Here is an 18,452-nt window from a genome sequence, read left to right as displayed (position 1 = left end):
TAGTGGTATTTCAAGCCTAGGGTGCTAGTTTAAAGGGTAAATTAATTACTTTGGTACACAAGAGATTGTTACTGTTTGGGAAATTAATAAATTTCCTTTTAAATGCGTTTAAAATTTAAAGATGGAAATGAAGTATAGTTAGAGAAAAACGAGAGATGAAATTAGAAGAAAGGTAGTTTGTATATACGGTATAATTTTGCTCAAAGGTGTAAAGGGCTTGTTGGAATTGTAAATTATAATGACTAGAGTAGAAGCAAATAAACCCGAAGGCGTCGGCTAAGCTTCTGTGTCAGCACCACCGGCCTCTTTGACTTTTGTAGATTTTCCTCCTTTGCTTCCAAGCTAAGACCACGTAGCGTCGCAATAACATTTAGTACTATTAGACATCATAATTTTTCAACCATAACACTTCCTTTTATTTTTATTTTCGTTACGAAAATATGGTCAATCCCCAAAATATATCAAAAATTTAGATGAAATTTTACTATATTTGATTTTATATTTTACAGCTAATGCAACCATTCTCTTATCGGTATGGATATTTGTTTTCTTATAATATTCTATAAATTTCATTCGTTCTTTAATCTATCGTTCACTGGTGAAAAGACCATAGCTTATTAAAGAAAGTGTAATGCAATTATAGACCGTGACAAAGAGGATCCAAATCTCATGCACAACAACCAAACTTTGGGTACATCTAAATCCTAAGTTCTCATTTTATGGATATTTTCATGCAATTAATTTAGTTTATGAACTTGCAATATATTTTGTCTCTAATGTTAGTTTGTTTGTTGTTTATATCTTTTTTTAAAAAATTCGTTTATCTTATCAATAGTTTTACTATAAATATATTCACATGAAAATTATTATTAGGATTTAAAATAATATTTTCACTTTTTTATATATATAGTTCCTTTTCTTAAGAAAAATGGTAGATTTTGAAATCCAAAGGCCAATTTTACTTGCAATAAATTCTTTCCCACTTCTTTTTAAAATAATAATTAAAAAAAAAAAAAGATTCTCCACTAAATCTAGTCTTAGAAACTATCCAAGCATGGACCCCCTCCCCTTCCCCAAACTATAAATAAAACCCCATGAACTAAAAAGAAAGATCAACCAAAAAGACAAAAGGTCATCCTTCCTAAAACTATTAGCCAAAGGAAAACAAAAAAAAGTTATGATGATCATGATTTCTACTTCCTTTCTCTTCTCCTTCACTATTTTCTTTATGCTCATTTTTTCCTCATTCTCCCAAACTTATTCAAAACCCCACAATATCATTCAAGAAACATGCAAGAAATCAGCTGAGAGTACCCCAAATCTCACCTACAAATTTTGTGTTACTTCTTTAGAATCTGACAGACGTAGTCGCTCGGCGAATCTTCACAAACTTGGCCTCATTTCCATGGATTTGTTGCGACACAACGTAACAAGCACTCGACGAGAAATCAAGAAGCTTTTGAGGAACAAAAAAATGGAAGAGTTCATCAAGGGTTGTTTGAAGGATTGTGTAGAGCTTTATTCTGATGCTGTTCCAACATTGAAAGAGGCAAAAAGAGAATACAAAAATAGGAATTATAAAGATTCAAATATCAAGGTAAGTTCAATTATGGAAGCTCCTACAACTTGTGAAAATGGGTTTAAAGAAAAAGAAGGAATCGTTTCGCCATTGACGAATAATAATAGTAATGTGTTTCAATTGGCAGCTTTGACTCTCTCCATTATCAATATGAATCTGCATGATATCCAATAATAATCTTTATAATGATTTCATCATACAATCTATGTCATTGGAATTTTCTTATTTGTTCCACTTTTATTGTATACAATTGAGTTTCTTTCAATAATATAGCAAGGCAATAAAATATATATGTGTGAGATTGAGGAAATGTTTTGCGTGGGTATTATTAATTTTAATTTATTTACTATATGATTAGAGATGATCAATGCATGAAGATGAGTCGAAATGCGACTGATTTTGTACCTTAAGCTAAACCTATTCTTCTTGTATTCTATTCAAAAAATCGTGTGATATGAGGAGCGTTCATCTTGATATTATACTTGTACTTAATTGGTCGTTGAGTTGCAATTGCAATTGCAATCATTTTTTGTAATCTGTTTAACCATAAAATAAAATATTATGTAAAAAAGCTTGTCATACGTCACTCTAACCAAGCCAAAAAGATATAGTTGGATAGTTTGGGTGGGGAAAAACTTTTATAGTCTTACAAAAGTATTATAACTTTCGGTTTCGTCACTCTAAAAGTTTATCTTCGTAAATACTTTTTTAGTGCTAGTACACTTCACACCTACTTTTTAAAAGTATGTTGATACGATATGGTAGGTAATAAATGAAAGTTGTATCCAAAATTTCTCTTAAACCAAACTCAAAATGCTTAGAAAATACATATGTGAATAGATGTTAAGTTGGGTTTGATGGAGAAAATAGGGTAGAGGTAACCATATTTAGACTTTTCTTTTATAGAAATATAGCTCAAATTAATGGTGTGTAAACTTAAAACATAACCTTTGTTGTTCTTACCTAATTAATCTAATATTCATATTTACTTTTTAAGATCTTGAACTTGTGTTAAAAAAAAAAGTGTATAGTGTGGTTGTTGAACTTTAAAATTTTTCCCTAATAAGGTTTTGAATTTGAACTAACTCATAAATCCTTAAACATTAATTAATTTTGTGTTCAATACATTTGTAATTTCTATTTTAGAATATATTAAGAATCTAATGAAAATAAAATTAACACAGTTAAAAGTTTACTACGAACTATTCTAGAATTTTTTTTTATTAAAAATGTCAAACTATTTACAAAATAGTAAAAAATATTGATAAACATTGATAAACTTCTATTAACAATAAAATTAATGGTAGATTTTTATCGGTTTCTATCATTGAAAATATTGATAGACTTCTATTAGTGTCAATTAGTGATAGACTTCTACAACTTGCATCAATTCTTCCTGCCATAAGTTTTGTTTTGTTTTTTTTTCTATATTTTCAAAAGTCATAATAAATATATCTATATATATCTATATATATATATATAAAGAAGAAAACGTGGGAATGAGGAGAAGAGGTGAATGAAAGTTAGGGTTTTGTATTTGCACATTTAATTACTTGTCCTCTAAGAAATGGTTTTCTCAATTCTTTCATTCCAATCTTTGGGATGGAATGCCTTCCTATTCCCATCATAACCTTTTACTTTTATATTCATTTCCATTTCCTAAAAATAAATATCACTATAACGACACTATCAATTTATATATATATTTTTGTAATAAAAATTCATAATCTAAACGGTTCTATAAGTTTGAAAATAAAATCAAACCTTAGATCATTTCAAAATTGAAAGTCAATATCTTTAAAACTATATTTCGTATATGAAGATAAAAACAAATTAAACTCGATAAAAGTCTTCGAATAACTTAAAGACATCTTATTAATTTTTATCGAGTAAAGAGACAGTAAGAAAATATATAACGAAAAAATCGGACCCCAACGTTGCAAAGATATAATAATCTCGTAATCGAACTTTATGTTAAAAACTTATGTTATCAATACGAAGATAATTAGGTTGGAGTTTTTATTGTTATTTTAAAGAAAATAGATTTATTTGGAAATTAGAATGTCAACCTCACGAAGCAAACTCTTGAACCCCATGGCGGCCGTTAACGTTATATTGCCTTCAATTCTTCGCGCCTTCTTTCTTCTTCTTCGTATTCAATTTCACACAAATCTACTAATCTTCGCTCTTCTTCGATTGAAATTTTTCTTAAACAATCATGGGTCCGACGGAGGATCGTTCGGAGATTGCCTTCTTTGACGTCGAGACCACCGTTCCCACCCGCCAAGGCCAGAAATTTTCTATTTTGGAATTTGGAGCCATTCTGGTTTGCCCTAAGAAACTGGTTGAGTTGGAAAGCTATTCCACTCTCGTAAAGCCCTCTGATCTCTCGCTCATTTCCTCCTTATCGGTGCGGTGCAATGGCATTACTAGAGATGCTGTCATTTCTTCCCCTACTTTCGCCCAAATTGCTGATAGGGTTTACGATATACTTCACGGTACTCTCTCTCTTTTTGATGTATTATATATGCATGTGGGATGGATATTAAATTGATGTGTGGAGTTGAATTGGGTGTCTTCTGATGGAACTGGGAGATGATTTTTGTCAAACGAGAGATTTTGGCTCAGAATTGTTCGTGCTTCTTTTACTTTGATTTTTAGTATATGCCTGTGTTTGAGTTTCCTCTGGTGCGATACTGTTTCCTGTAGGGCGGATATGGGCAGGTCATAACATACTTAGATTTGATTGTGCGCGAATAAGGGAGGCTTTTGCAGACATTGGTGTGCCAGCACCTGAGCCAAAAGGTACAATTGATTCATTGGCATTGTTGACTCAAAGGTTTGGAAGGAGAGCTGGCGACATGAAGGTAATGACTGAATTCTCTCTTTTGCATGCTAATTCAGGTGATCAGTGATCTTGAGAAATCTATATACTAGTTTCTATTAGATGGTGCCTTCGTCCAAAATTTATTAAGAGTTTTCAACATTCAGAACTCAAGCAGGAAATTGTAGCAGTAATTGAAGTTTTGGGATTTATCTCTCTAATTATGAGACTTAAATGATGTTATCAATTGGCACTAGGATAGGATTATATTACAAATATATAACGTTTTACTAATTTAGTATCTAACTGCTAAATATTATGAAGGGGTTGGGAAAACCACCTTTTGGGGAAGATCCGTAATGATGAGGGATTAATATTCTAAAAACTATGCATAAAGGGATGGGAATAGGCTTCTTGTAATGACATTTCCCTTGTTTTGAGTTTCCCTGTTACTTCAACCCCATTTTCTTGGCTTTATATATCTTCATGCATGCTCTGACTTTGGGTTCTGCGTTGTAGAAGCTATGGTAACTCTTTATTTACTTATCTTCTAATGTTCATTTCCTCCCTGTAGATGGCGACTCTTGCTTCCTATTTCGGGATAGGACAACAAACACACAGGCAACTCTTCAAACTTGCTACTAATTTTTAGCTTAAACTAAAGGAGCGTTTTCTAGTTATCTGACTTTGTCTTTGTAATTCTCCAGGAGTTTGGATGATGTCAGGATGAATCTTGAAGTTCTAAAGTATTGTGCAACCGTCTTGTTTCTGGTAATGTATAAATTTAAGATGTTGAACATAACTAACATGTACATGTTAACTTGTAACTATGTCAATAATTAATTAATGGCCTGCAGTTTAGGCCATTGCCAATGATTATATACATGGAATTTTTGTTGCATTATCTGAATATTGACCACTTGGATGTCAGCCCATGATAACCGTGATAATTTCTGAATTTAAATCATGATAGACTCCAAATGGTACATTGTCAGTTTTTGCATCATTTAACATTACTCGTCTCCATTTTGCCTACCTAGCACCTGTCATGTGGAGACATTCTTGTAGCAGTTTGTCTTTCAGTTTCTTTTTAACGTTTAACTTTGTCTAACATCAGCGTAGTTGCATTAGTTTTGCTCGTATAACGACCATTTTATATAAGAAGAGTATGGTGGTTTAAACTGTTGTCTGGCAACAGGAATCAAGTCTACCCGAAGTTTTCCCAGAGAACAGTTGGGTTTCTCCAAATGCTGTTACTAGGCGTCGTGCTGCAAAGTCATCTCCACAGGGGAATAGTTCAAATAATAATTCTCACGCATCAAGTTCAAATATTGGTGGTAATCCCATATCTCTAACAGATCAACAAGGGGAAGCTCATCCGATACTATCTCTCGTAACTTGCAGTTCTGAGGACGGAGCCTTGAATCTGGCTGAACCTAGTGCAACTGAATCAGATTCTTTTAATATGCACACTATCAGCGACCAAATAACAGGTGCAACACTTGAAACAGATATCAACATGGAAGGAGAACATGCCACAGTATCTACCGAAGCATCTCCCTCAGAGGATACTTCCACAAGTCTTCACACTACTAAATTTTTGGAGCCAGATCAGGTGTCTGTTCTGTTCATCACTGCATCTTTCGTTCCATTTTTTCGTGGGAGCCAAAGAATACAATTGTGGCACAAAGATGACTGTTTACAGCTTCTATGTAATAATCTGAGAGTTCGGTTTGGCATAAGCACGAAATTCACAGACTACGCTGGCCGTCCAAGGTTGAGTTTTGTGGTTGATGTACCACCTAGTTTATGCACGGTTCTTGAAGCATCTGATGGAGTGGCTCAAAGATTATTTTCCGATTCTGGCAGCGGTTCTGAATGGAGGCCTGCAGTGACGAGAAAGAATGGTTATTTCAACTACCCGACAATGAGATTACAGTAAGTCATACTCCCATGTCCCATCTGATCCTTTGACATGTAAACTGACTACTGTCATCGACAAACATTTTGATGAATTGAATTATCAAATGAGGGAAAAGAAACAAAAAATAACAGAGATAATCCAAGTCCAACATATGATCTGCACGCTTGTTTGATTCAAATTTTCATTTCTTGCCGTCCAAATCCATTCATCTGCTCTACGAATTCATAAATTTCCTCTTCTTGGTCACTTCCTAATTGATATTAACTTTGTTTTTTCACAGCATTCCAACTGCAGTAAGTGGAGATGTGGCAAATTATGCTACAGAAATGTACCAAAAAGACGCATCAGGCGCTGTTCAAAGGCTGATATTCAGTAAATTTGATGCTGCAGAGCTTGATAGCTTGATCAAACCTGGAGCCATTTTAGATGCGTTCATTTCCTTGGATACATATGACTATCAACAGAGTGCAGGCATTAGATTGGTAGCAAAAAAGTTGATTATCCATTCCTAGTAATGAGAGGTCTATTTGTCCATTATCGAAGTAGCTCTCATGTTATATTATACTTAGTTCACTGTCTAACATTCAAATTTCCAACAAGTCCCTTTTCATTATTTTAATAAAAAAAAAAAAAAAAACTTTTTCCATTGTCTATACTGCGGATATAATTCAACCATAATCGATATAACATTTCTCTTTGTAGGTTGAAAGTTCAACCTACATCCATACGGTTGTTATTCTAATAAATTATGGGAATTTAGTAACTTTTGCTCACAAGTCACAAAGATGTGCCCATGATATACTTATTTGCTTGGTTAAAATTCGAAGATAAATGTATATTTTGGCTCTGGATTTAAGGGTAATTAATTTAAGATATTTAGATTTTTTATTTGTTGGGTGAGAGATTTTAAATGAAGTTTCAAATTCATGTTTATTTTGGAATATAACTTTTTCTTTGATATTGGTTTATTTTTGAGAAAATTGGTTTTGATTTAGAGTTTAGGTGGAGAATGAGATAAGAAAATAGGAAGAAAAAGGCTCTATTTATCAGGTCATCAAAGGAAAGAAAAAGGGAAAAACATGAGAAAATAAACGAATTCATCTTCTTCCCCTCTCTCACCCTGCCGCCGCCCCCAACCTGGTCGCGTTTTCCGGCGAGTCTCCGACGAGAAACGGCAACGACCCACGCAGATAGACGTTGATTGTTCTTCTCCGATGACCCATTTACTTGCTAGCAGGTTCAGACCCACGATTTTGTGCCTGAGATTGGAGGCATTTTCACACACGCAGTCTTCTCAGTCTCCGGCGAATCTACGAAACCACGTCGACGGTTACGATTACATTACTCCGGCAATTGACGCGAGTAGACACCCACGCGATTATCTTTTCCTGGTGTTGGGGTTTCTCCGTGCATAGCAATGCACGCTCGCCATATGTTCGATGAAATGCCGCTGAGAAGATGCGTTTCATTGTTGAAGTTAAAATGGGATAGCTTCATTGCGCAATCCGTCTGTACGCAGCATCGGTTTTGTTCCCTTCATTCCACCGTAAACAATGGAGCTGCTGTATCAAAACTGTGTGAAGTGATTTCATGCACGATCGGTGGTTTAGATGAATTGGAATCCAGTCTGAACAAATGTACAATATCATTGACATCTTCATTAGTTACCCAAGTTATTGATTCTAGCAAAAATGAAGCTCCCACTAGAAGATTACTCAGATTTTTCTTGTGGTCTCTCAAGAAGTTAAACCACACTTTAGAAGATGAAGATTTCAATAATGCCATCCGCTTTTTTGCTCAGAAGAAGGACTACACTGCCATTAACATTTTACTTTCTAATCTTAAGAAAGCCGACCGGGCAATGGACGGCCAGACTTTCAGTTTTGTAGCTGAAGCTTTTGTCAAAATGAATAGAGACGATGAAGCATTGGGTCTGTTCAAGAACCTGGAGAAGTACAAATGCCCTCATGACCAATTTACTGTCGTTGCTATTATTACTGCTCTTTGTTCGAAAGGGCATGCTAAAAGAGCAGAAGGAGTTGTCTTGCACCACAAGGACAAGATTTCTAGTACAATGAGTTGCATCTATAGAAGCCTTCTATATGGATGGTCTATTAAGAAGAACACAAAAGAAGCAAGAAGAATACTGAAAGAAATGAAGTCAGATGGAACCATGCCAGATTTGTTCAGCTACAACACTTTTCTCAAGTGTCTTTGTGAGAAAAATGTTGAGAAAAATCCTTCAGGTCTTGTGCCTGAAGCCTTGAATGTGATGATGGAAATGAGATCCTACAAAATTGCTCCCAACTCAATCAGTTACAACATATTGTTATCATGTCTATGCAAAACTAGGAGAGTGAAGGAATCTTGTAGAATCCTCGAGATGATGAAACGATCGGGTTGTCGACCCGATTGTGTAAGCTATTATCTCGTGGCGAGAGTGTTGTTCTTGACTGGAAGATTTGGGAAAGGGCGTGAAATCGTGGATGAGATGATTGAAGAAGGATTGACCCCTGATCGAAAATTCTACTACGAGTTGATTGGTATTCTGTGTGGTGTAGAGAGAACAAATTATGCAGTTGAGCTTTTTGAGAAGATGAAGAGAAGCTCATTGGGGGGTTATGGGCCAGTTTATGATGTGCTTATACCAAAGGTTTGTAGAGGAGGTGATTTTGAAATGGGGAGGCAGCTGTGGGAGGAAGCCATGGCTATGGGTGTTTCGCTTAACTGCTCAAGTGAGATTTTGGATCCTTCAATCACAAAGGTTTTCAAGCCAACAAGAAAGATTGAGAATAAAATTGTTGAAGAATGCAATACTGCTGAGAAGCAGAACAAAGCTGCAGCTGAGAAACCAAATAAAAAGAGAAAGAAAGGTTAGTAAGAATCTGTCTTGCAAAGAACTTCTTAAATTTTTTTTTTAACTTGGTCAAATTAAATCATTTCATAGGTCTCCTTGTTCAAGATTTGTATAGTAACTTAATGATACCCCTAAACGATTTTGAATGGAGATTTAGAAGATTTTCATTCTAAGATCTTAAGCCTCCACATGTTGTAAAAGAATTTTGAGTTCAAACATATGTAGGGTAGAAGGTAAGAAACTTTGATAAACCGAGAATATATACTTTATATCAGTTGTATACATTTTCATTACATCCACTTTTTACCTTCAAATTTGTTTAATTCGAAACATTAATTAATATAACATTGAAATGCTATTTTATTCGTATTTAATAAATACAATTTTCAGTTCGTATTTCAGGGTGATCTAAGTCGAAATGTTATGATATCACTATTGAACTAAATTTACTTTTATTTGTTCAATAATATAATGAATTTATTATATTTACTATTGGAAATTTGGGAAAAAGAAGATAATTTATTTAAAATAAATAAAAGAAAAAGGTGTAATTTAGTATTGTAAATTTCAAGTAGAGAATTAAAATAAACAAAAATAGGAGTGTGGTATCCAACTAACGAATACGTCCTTTCGCCATTTGACAGAAGGAGGTAGGAAAATCGGATTTTCTTTGTTATTTAAAGCTACAAAAATAAAATAAATTCCCAATAATTTTCACAAAACAATGGATCCAATCGCAGATCAGACAAATGCATATGATTTCTGATACTCCACACTAAATCCATCCCATCTTCACTATAATCATCAAACTTTGATTAATTAGAATCAAGTTTTTCGATCTATCGAATTGATGTAATGAAATAGAAACGAGACAAAAAAATTTTAGGGATGGGTTATTATTATTTTACATTATATTTCGAATCATTCGAGGAAAGAAGATCCCTTCAATAGTTCAAATCCCACACAGTCGGTGGTACTCGCTCATACACCTTTTCTCCTTCTTCAAACTCTCCCCTTTCGCCTCTTCTTCCTTTCTTAGCTGTTCCTCAAAATCTCAACTAATCGCCTCTATGAATTGACCATTACCCATTACCCCTTTATTCTTCTTCTCCATGTTTCTCCCATTTTCTTCCCCATCTTTTGGATTCCTCATCTTCATCGCTTATTTGGATTGAAGGTGGGGGGAGAATTGGAGATAGCTATTGTATTCGGGGAAATAACAAGTATTTACTTAGATCTTTCTGCATACGAGGGTGTACATACTTTGTATAGAGAGAAGGGAGACGAGACATGGGTACAGACAATATCTCAGCTCAGAAGAGAACCGGCAGTGGAGGGAATGGTTTACCCACCACTGCCGCCACTGCGAACGGCAGGAGAAGTCGTGGGTTCCCTGGAATTCCCCGTGGCCGTCAGATCCAGAAGACTTTCAACAATATTAAGATCACCATATTGTGTGGATTCGTCACCATCCTTGTTCTTCGTGGCACAATCGGTATTGGCAACCTTGGTAGCTCCGAGGCTGACGCTGTGAACCAGAATATCATCGAAGAAACCAACCGGATCCTCGCCGAGATTCGATCTGACGGCGACCCTAACGACCCAGATGATCCTGCCGAGACCCAAATCAACCCTAATGTCACTTACACGCTCGGACCCAAGATTGTTAACTGGAATCAGGAACGAAAGGTTTGGCTCGATCAAAACCCAGAATTTCCGAATTATGTTAATAAAAGAGCTAGGATCTTGCTTGTTACTGGTTCTCCCCCAAAACCCTGTGACAACCCAATTGGGGATCATTATTTGTTGAAGGCAATCAAGAATAAAATTGACTATTGCAGGCTTCATGGGATTGAGATTGTATACAATATAGCTCATTTAGATAAGGAACTTGCTGGGTATTGGGCTAAGTTGCCGTTGATCCGGCGATTGATGCTGTCCCACCCTGAGGTTGAGTGGATTTGGTGGATGGACAGTGATGCTTTATTTACTGATATGGTGTTTGAGATTCCTTTGGAAAAATATGATAACTATAACTTGGTCGTTCATGGTTACCCTGATTTGATGTTCAATCAAAAGTCCTGGATTGCACTCAACACAGGAAGCTTTTTGTTTAGGAATTGCCAGTGGTCTTTGGATTTGCTGGATGCTTGGGCTCCGATGGGACCAAAGGGTCCTATTCGAGAAGAGGCCGGGAAGATTTTGACTGCAAACTTGAAGGGAAGGCCAGCATTTGAAGCTGATGATCAGTCAGCTTTGATATATTTATTGCTTTCTCAGAAAGATCAATGGATGGATAAGGTGTTTCTTGAGAATTCATACTATTTGCATGGTTACTGGGCTGGCTTAGTCGATAAGTATGAAGAAATGATTGAGAAGTATCACCCTGGATTGGGCGACGAAAGGTGGCCATTCGTGACTCATTTTGTTGGTTGCAAACCTTGTGGTAGCTATGGAGACTATCCAGTAGAAAGGTGTTTGAGTAGCATGGAGAGGGCTTTCAATTTTGCTGACAACCAAGTTCTCAAACTGTATGGATTTCGCCATAGGGGCCTTTTGAGCCCCAAAATCAAGCGAATCAGGAATGAGACAGCCACTCCATTGGAGTCAGTTGATCAAAACGATATTCGGCGGCATGTTCTGCATCAAAGCAATGGACCTCCTACCAAGTGAGCAAATCACAACCTTGTGTGATTTATTTGTAGGTGTTGTTGTTATACGTGAATTCATAGCAGATAAAGGCTGGTAATAGTTCATACCCTTGTCCGTCTTGCTTCCTTTTCTTGTCATTCTGATACTGCTTTTGAGAAAGATAGAGTGGAATTCTTTCATTAACTTTAAAAGAGATAGTGTTTCAGTAATTGAGTATAGGTACTTTATTTACTGTTTTTTTTTGTTTTGATCTTCTTTTGAGGAGTTGCTATGTATTTAGACTTTGCTCATATTGATATCAATGTTGTGCATTCAAATTTAGACCATAACTTTGATAAACTGCCAAACGTTGGTCTCCATATTTCAGTTTCAAAGGAAATAAGAGGGAGAACTCTTTGATCACATGGTTTGGATAATTCAAGTGCTAATGAAAACATTTCTGATCTTATGTCTCTTCAATGTCTTGTTATATTTTGTGTGTTTTCTTTGCAAAAAAAAAAAAAAAGTTTGGTCTGCATATACTCTACGAGTATCCAAGCACAGCCAGCATAGAACAAGTCCTCGATTCTTCCTATCACAGTGGTTGCTTGGAAACTCCTTGGATTTTGATATTCTAAGCAGTCATTGTGGCATCTGAACACAAAGTTGTTTTTTTTACTTTCCATCCACCAGCAGTTTGGTTGTTTGAAAGTTTTCAGGAGAGGATCTCACGTTGGAGAGATGAGGAGACCTCGTGTTTTTTCTAAGCTCGTATTTATCATATGATATCAGAGTCGTGGAGTCCAAATGGATATTCGATCCAATTCAAATAGGTATCATCTTGAGAGGATAGGTTAAGGATCCCACCCCAAAAGATAGAGAAATTTCTTAATTTTTATTTTCCAAGGCTAAGAGTATTAATACATCTTTAAAAGTTAAAGGGGATGTATTCTTAACTATTTTTTAAAACTTTGAGAGTTTATGGGTAATTTCGACTCAAAGTCCGAAGTTTAAGAGTATTTTGCTTAATTTTGCTATAATTTTTTTAATAAAGTGTGTGAAGTAAGAAAATAGAAACTCGTGACATTTATCTATTTTAACCCTTTTGAGTGATTTAATTTTTGCAACAAAATCTTTCCAAACTTTTATTATATTTTCATTCTCTACGGTAGCGTTTGATTAGCGACAAAAACAAATAGTTGAGTTTAGTTAGTTAATTGTAAATATAGGAGAGTTATTAGGGAAGAGGGAAGTTGACACGAATAAAAATGTGAGAAATGTCTATTGTGAATTGCGATATTGTAAATCTTTTTAAATATTGATGAATCACACAAATATTATATGTATTTTTATTTTTGAAAAAAATATATGTATGTATTACATATTATAAAATGTTATATTTTTTTATTGAAGAATCATGTTAAACTTGAAAATATTTACAAAATGTAGAATTATTTCAAATTTGGACATAAGTCTATCATTTTTGTGTTTATCATCGATAAAGTCTTGAATTTTTTTCATTTATATATAATTTTTTGTTTTTTTTGCTATATTTGATTGTATACCAATTTTTTATTTTTTACTTTTTCCATTATTAATGTTTATTTATTCTTTTTTACTTTAATAAAAATCTAAAAATATTGAAGTCTAGTTTTAAATAATGACAAATTAAATTAAAATAGTTATAAATATAACAAATTTTAAAAAATTACCAATGAATATTGACAGACAAAATACCGATACATTCTTATCTATTTCTATCATTGACATATTTTAAAATTTTATTATATTTATAAATATATTTAATAGTTTTATTGTTTGAAATAATTTTACAAAAATTAATCTTCACACTAAGTTTAGATTTATTATTTTTATCTGAGGTCACAAAATAATAATAATAATAACGTGAATATATTTCAAAGGGTTTATAGAGAAAATTAAAAGCGTGTTTAAATTAGAGTATATAATTGAAAAAATTTTGTTAGGTAAATAACATAACAATTACGGTAAAGAATTTATAATAAAACTAAACTTCGAAAATCAATCCAATAGAACCATCGTCGTATTAAAGATAACATTTTATGGTATGTATAATAAATAGTTATATAAATAATAATAAATTATACAAAAATATTTAAAAAAAAATTATAAATATAACAAAATCTATTATTATAATTTTTTATATTCGTAAATGTAGGAAATATTTATTTTTGTTGTTGGAAATTGGCATTAAAAAAATTCCCTAAATTAAAAGAAGAAATCTCAATAATTATTACAAAGCAATGGATCCAATCAGAAATGAGAGAAATTCATTTTAATTTTATTTTTCCATAACATAAAACACATCGAATCATTCAAAGGAAGGGCCTTTGATGAACCCACGACGGTCGGTGCTGTTTGCTGAGATAACTCTCTTCTTCTTTCCTTAGCTGTTCCTTAACCATTACCCTCAATGAATTGACCTTTCATTACCTATAACTATAACTCTATATCCATTACCATTACTCCTCTATTCTTCTTGCTCCATGATTGTTTGTTTTTCTGTTTCTTTCCATTTCCCCCTTCATCTCTTCGATTCCCGATCTTGCTAACATAATTGAATTGGTGGGGGTGGTGGAGAGAGCTGTTGGATAGAGGGAAACCCCATTTCCCTCATGACCCATTAGCTCCAAATCCTGCATAATCTCTGCTCAGAAGAGAAACTTGTAGAAAGAGAAGGGAGAAGAAATATGGGACTTGACAACATCTCTGCTCAGAAGAGAGCTGGCGGTGGAGGGAATAGTTTACCAACCACTGCTGCTACCGCCAACGCCAGGAGAAGTCGTGGGTTCCCTGGAATTCCCCGTGGCCGTCAGATCCAGAAGACTTTCAACAATATCAAGATCACAATATTGTGTGGATTCGTCACCATCCTTGTTCTTCGTGGCACAATCGGTATTGGCAACCTTGGTAGCTCCGAGGCTGACGCTGTGAACCAGAATATCATCGAAGAAACCAACCGGATCCTCGCCGAGATTCGATCTGACAGCGACCCCAACGACCCGGATGATCCTGTCGAGACCCAAATCAACCCTAATGTCACTTACACGCTCGGACCCAAGATTGTTAACTGGAATCAGGAACGAAAGGTTTGGCTCGATCAAAACCCAGAATTTCCGAATTATGTTAATAAAAGAGCTAGGATCTTGCTTGTTACTGGTTCTCCACCAAAACCCTGTGACAACCCAATTGGGGATCATTATTTGTTGAAGGCAATCAAGAATAAAATTGACTATTGCAGGCTTCATGGGATCGAGATTGTATACAATATAGCTCATTTAGATAAGGAACTTGCTGGGTATTGGGCTAAGTTGCCGTTGATCCGGCGATTGATGCTGTCCCACCCTGAGGTTGAGTGGATTTGGTGGATGGACAGTGATGCTTTATTTACTGATATGGTGTTTGAGATTCCTTTGGAAAAATATGATAACTATAACTTGGTCGTTCATGGTTACCCTGATTTGATGTTCAATCAAAAGTCCTGGATTGCACTCAACACAGGAAGCTTTTTGTTTAGGAATTGTCAGTGGTCTTTGGATTTGCTGGATGCTTGGGCTCCGATGGGACCAAAGGGTCCTATTCGAGAAGAGGCTGGCAAGATTTTGACTGCAAACTTGAAGGGAAGGCCAGCATTTGAGGCTGATGATCAGTCAGCTTTGATATATTTATTGCTTTCTCAGAAAGATCAATGGATGGATAAGGTGTTTCTTGAGAATTCATACTATTTGCATGGTTACTGGGCTGGTTTAGTCGATAGGTATGAAGAAATGATTGAGAAGTATCACCCTGGATTGGGCGACGAAAGGTGGCCGTTCGTGACACATTTTGTTGGTTGCAAACCTTGTGGTAGCTATGGAGACTATCCAGTAGAAAGGTGTTTGAGTAGCATGGAGAGAGCTTTCAATTTTGCTGACAATCAAGTTCTCAAGCTGTATGGATTTCGCCATAGGGGCCTTTTGAGCCCCAAAATCAAGCGGATCAGGAATGAGACAAGTACTCCATTGGAGTCGGTTGATCAAAACAATATTCGGCGGCAAGTTCTGCATGGAAGCAATGCTCCTCCAACCAAGTGAGCAAATCACTTCCTTGTGTGATTTACCTTTAGGTGATGGTGTTATACATCAATTCTTAGCAGATGAAGGCTGGTAACAGTTCCTACCCAAGTTCGTCTTTCTTCCCTTGTCGTTTTGATACTGCTTTGAGGAGAGGATAGAGTATAATTCTTTCATTAACTTAAAAAGACTGTTTCAGTAATGAGTATAGATACTTTATTTCCCCCTCTTCAATGTTCTTTTTTAGTTTTGATCTTTTTTTGAGGAGTTAAAACATTACTATTCTTGCTATGTATTTAGATTCAATCATATTGGTATAAATATTATGCAGTCAAATCTAGGTCAGAACTTTGATATTACTGAGAAAAGCCTGTCAGTATATTATATATCCCGAGGAAGAAGGATGGTGAGAACTCTATTGTATGGCGTTGATAGTTCAAGTTCATATTGCGGATACTTTGTTTAACTGGTACCTAGTTATGATTTAAGGATATGGATTTGTAGCTGCATATATAGGGTATGTTTGAGTTTGAGTTTGATTTTGAAATGGTCCAGATCACTTATAAACAGAGTGAAATTGATTTGAGAGATCAGAGACGGTTTTGGAGTAACTTTGAATGAACAATGTGATTTTAATCGTTACAAATTTACTCTCAAACATGCCCTAAGGCCTTAGGTTCCTATGAAAATGTATAGGAAATTTTGCTCTTTCCAATTCTTTCTGATATTAGAGAACTCTAGTGTGAATATGTTTGGCCAAAACGATGGACCTTGATGCCAGTTTGGTTGCTATGGTTGCAAATCTCAGCTAGCTCATTGGTGTGCATACTTGAAATCCAATTTGGTGAGTGGTTTTGGATGAGACGAGGGAAAATTCCCTCTGAATCCTAGTGCAGAACTTGGATATGATAACAAAAGAATCTTTGCAATTAACCTGAGCTGCCATAGAATAAGACAGCATCTATGGTGAAGCAAAAAGAGCTTCGAGGATTAAGCTGCTATTTACCAAGCCAGAATCATTTCTGTGGAGAGTGCTTCAAACCAACCGAAAGCACTAGTGCTGGGACCTATGCAGTTTCTTGTGAGAAAAAGCTGGATATGTGAGGTTTTATAAGTCAAATTTTCATGAAGTTAGATGCATGCAGTTGCTCAGCTAGATGAGTTGTATTTTTCTGTAATTTAGAGAACTTTGGAGCAAGCCTATTGTGCTGTAAGTGTTGTTGGCTCTTTTGTCCTGTGTATTCTCCCCTGTTTTCTCAATCGAAGTCAAGTTTTCTCATTAAAAAAGAAAAACTTGGATCAAATCACTATTAAGCCAGAACTTAGGTCAAACACAAATTTCCTTTAGTTTCCAACTACCAAACACATTCTTCTTTCACAGAATCCTCTGCCAAAGTACACTCACCCACACTCAAAAGAATATCTGCAGAAGTCCTATACTATCTTTTTGCCTGCTTAACAGTATCTAGGTTATTGACATAGAATATCTCCTCAATGTGATGCTTAGAACACTTAAGAATCTAAAGTTCAAATCATGTCAAGAGATTCTGTTTGAAAAATACAGGGAATAGAATTGATGTCAGAGAGTGTGAAGATGGAGCATAAAACTCTCTTGCATGGTGTGGCCTGTTCACTTATTTATTTTCTCTCGACTACCATCTAAGTAATGGGAGATCGAAGTTTCAATCTTAGTCGAGGTAGTTAGTGTTTTCACTTGTTTTATGTAGTGAAGTACGTGTTGGATTGGTACATCTCCCAACCCCATTTACAGTGTGAACATCGAAACGTGCAAATCACATCCTAATTGGCATTAACATCATATTTATTATAAGATTTGGCTGAATGTGGATGAGAAAGATAGCATAAAATGGAATCTCAAGAGGCAGGTTTCGGCTTTATTGTGGCTTTCCCATCGGCTCCTGCTGCTGCTGCCGCCGCTGCCCGCCCTGGCCATGCCGTCTGATGCTATAATTATCAACTCTAGTTTCCTTTTCTGCCGACAGCCTCAAACAACCGAAGGCATATTAGGCGGCAACTACGTTTCTTTGAAACAAAACAAACCTTTCTTCTGATTTCTTTCTTTACTACTTTTGTTTTTGTTGCTTCTTGTTTGTCATCATTTTCATTCTTATATTTTATTTTATTCAAAAAGGTTGGAAGATTGATTGATGATAGTTCAATTACACATCTAAAAAAGCTTAAAATTAATCCCTACAGGTGGTTTCTTATTTCTTTTTGTACCCTATGAATCAATGAACTGAGTATGAAATCGAACTTTTTACTTACACAACAAGGTATTATCGCATGTTATAACGTATTTCAAACGAGGGATGAATCGTTATTGATAATTTTTTATTAGAAAAAAGTCTATGTTGGTGCCTTCTTTATAAATTTATGAAATATGAAAGTTGTTGTTATATAACTAAGATTTATAGAATTTAATTTTTGAGAATTGAATTTAAAATTCATTCGAAGTGCAATAACTAAATTTAAAGATAGTGAAAAGTACGAATATTAAAATGGAATGATTGCACCTATTCTTTCTT

The 18,452-nt window shown here is 35.1% G+C and overlaps 4 protein-coding genes across 4 annotated transcripts; all 4 read left to right on the top strand.

Moving 5' to 3' along the window:
• Positions 1 to 3,664: 3,664 nt before the first annotated feature.
• Positions 3,665 to 6,980, top strand: LOC103494007 (protein NEN1). Its single transcript, XM_008454998.3, has 6 exons — positions 3,665 to 4,077; positions 4,289 to 4,446; positions 4,978 to 5,024; positions 5,111 to 5,174; positions 5,602 to 6,341; positions 6,608 to 6,980. Exons 1-6 carry the CDS (start codon positions 3,798 to 3,800, stop codon positions 6,837 to 6,839), a joined length of 1,521 nt encoding a protein of 506 aa, XP_008453220.1. The 5' UTR covers positions 3,665 to 3,797; the 3' UTR covers positions 6,840 to 6,980.
• Positions 6,981 to 7,283: 303 nt separating this feature from the next.
• On the top strand, positions 7,284 to 9,466 carry LOC103494008 (pentatricopeptide repeat-containing protein At5g61370, mitochondrial). Its single transcript, XM_008454999.3, has one exon. It carries the CDS (start codon positions 7,745 to 7,747, stop codon positions 9,203 to 9,205), a length of 1,461 nt encoding a protein of 486 aa, XP_008453221.2. The 5' UTR covers positions 7,284 to 7,744; the 3' UTR covers positions 9,206 to 9,466.
• Positions 9,467 to 9,708: 242 nt separating this feature from the next.
• On the top strand, positions 9,709 to 12,165 carry LOC103494328 (probable xyloglucan 6-xylosyltransferase 5). The gene has a single exon (XM_051081083.1). It carries the CDS (start codon positions 10,475 to 10,477, stop codon positions 11,855 to 11,857), a length of 1,383 nt encoding a protein of 460 aa, XP_050937040.1. The 5' UTR covers positions 9,709 to 10,474; the 3' UTR covers positions 11,858 to 12,165.
• A 1,972-nt stretch (positions 12,166 to 14,137) lies between these two features.
• LOC103494329 (probable xyloglucan 6-xylosyltransferase 5) lies at positions 14,138 to 16,372 on the top strand. The gene has a single exon (XM_008455458.3). It carries the CDS (start codon positions 14,545 to 14,547, stop codon positions 15,925 to 15,927), a length of 1,383 nt encoding a protein of 460 aa, XP_008453680.2. The 5' UTR covers positions 14,138 to 14,544; the 3' UTR covers positions 15,928 to 16,372.
• Positions 16,373 to 18,452: the final 2,080 nt, after the last annotated feature.

Source organism: Cucumis melo, chromosome 2, assembly GCF_025177605.1.
Source record: "Cucumis melo cultivar AY chromosome 2, USDA_Cmelo_AY_1.0, whole genome shotgun sequence".
In the NCBI taxonomy this organism is placed as follows: domain Eukaryota; kingdom Viridiplantae; phylum Streptophyta; class Magnoliopsida; order Cucurbitales; family Cucurbitaceae; genus Cucumis; species Cucumis melo.
Note: the sequence above shows the minus strand (reverse complement) of the source record. Positions and strands in the feature narration are given on the sequence as shown.

Excerpts from the sequence above, each read along its gene's own strand:
- LOC103494329 (XM_008455458.3), top strand. The coding sequence starts at position 14,545 with ATGGGACTTGACAACATCTCTGCTCAGAAGAGAGCTGGCGGTGGAGGG.
- LOC103494007 (XM_008454998.3), top strand. The coding sequence starts at position 3,798 with ATGGGTCCGACGGAGGATCGTTCGGAGATTGCCTTCTTTGACGTCGAG. Across the intron at positions 4,447-4,977 it reads GGAGAGCTGGCGACATGAAG|ATGGCGACTCTTGCTTCCTA; the intron begins GTAATGACTGAA and ends TCCTCCCTGTAG. Across the intron at positions 5,025-5,110 it reads ATAGGACAACAAACACACAG|GAGTTTGGATGATGTCAGGA; the intron begins GCAACTCTTCAA and ends GTAATTCTCCAG.
- LOC103494008 (XM_008454999.3), top strand. The coding sequence starts at position 7,745 with ATGCACGCTCGCCATATGTTCGATGAAATGCCGCTGAGAAGATGCGTT.
- LOC103494328 (XM_051081083.1), top strand. The coding sequence starts at position 10,475 with ATGGGTACAGACAATATCTCAGCTCAGAAGAGAACCGGCAGTGGAGGG.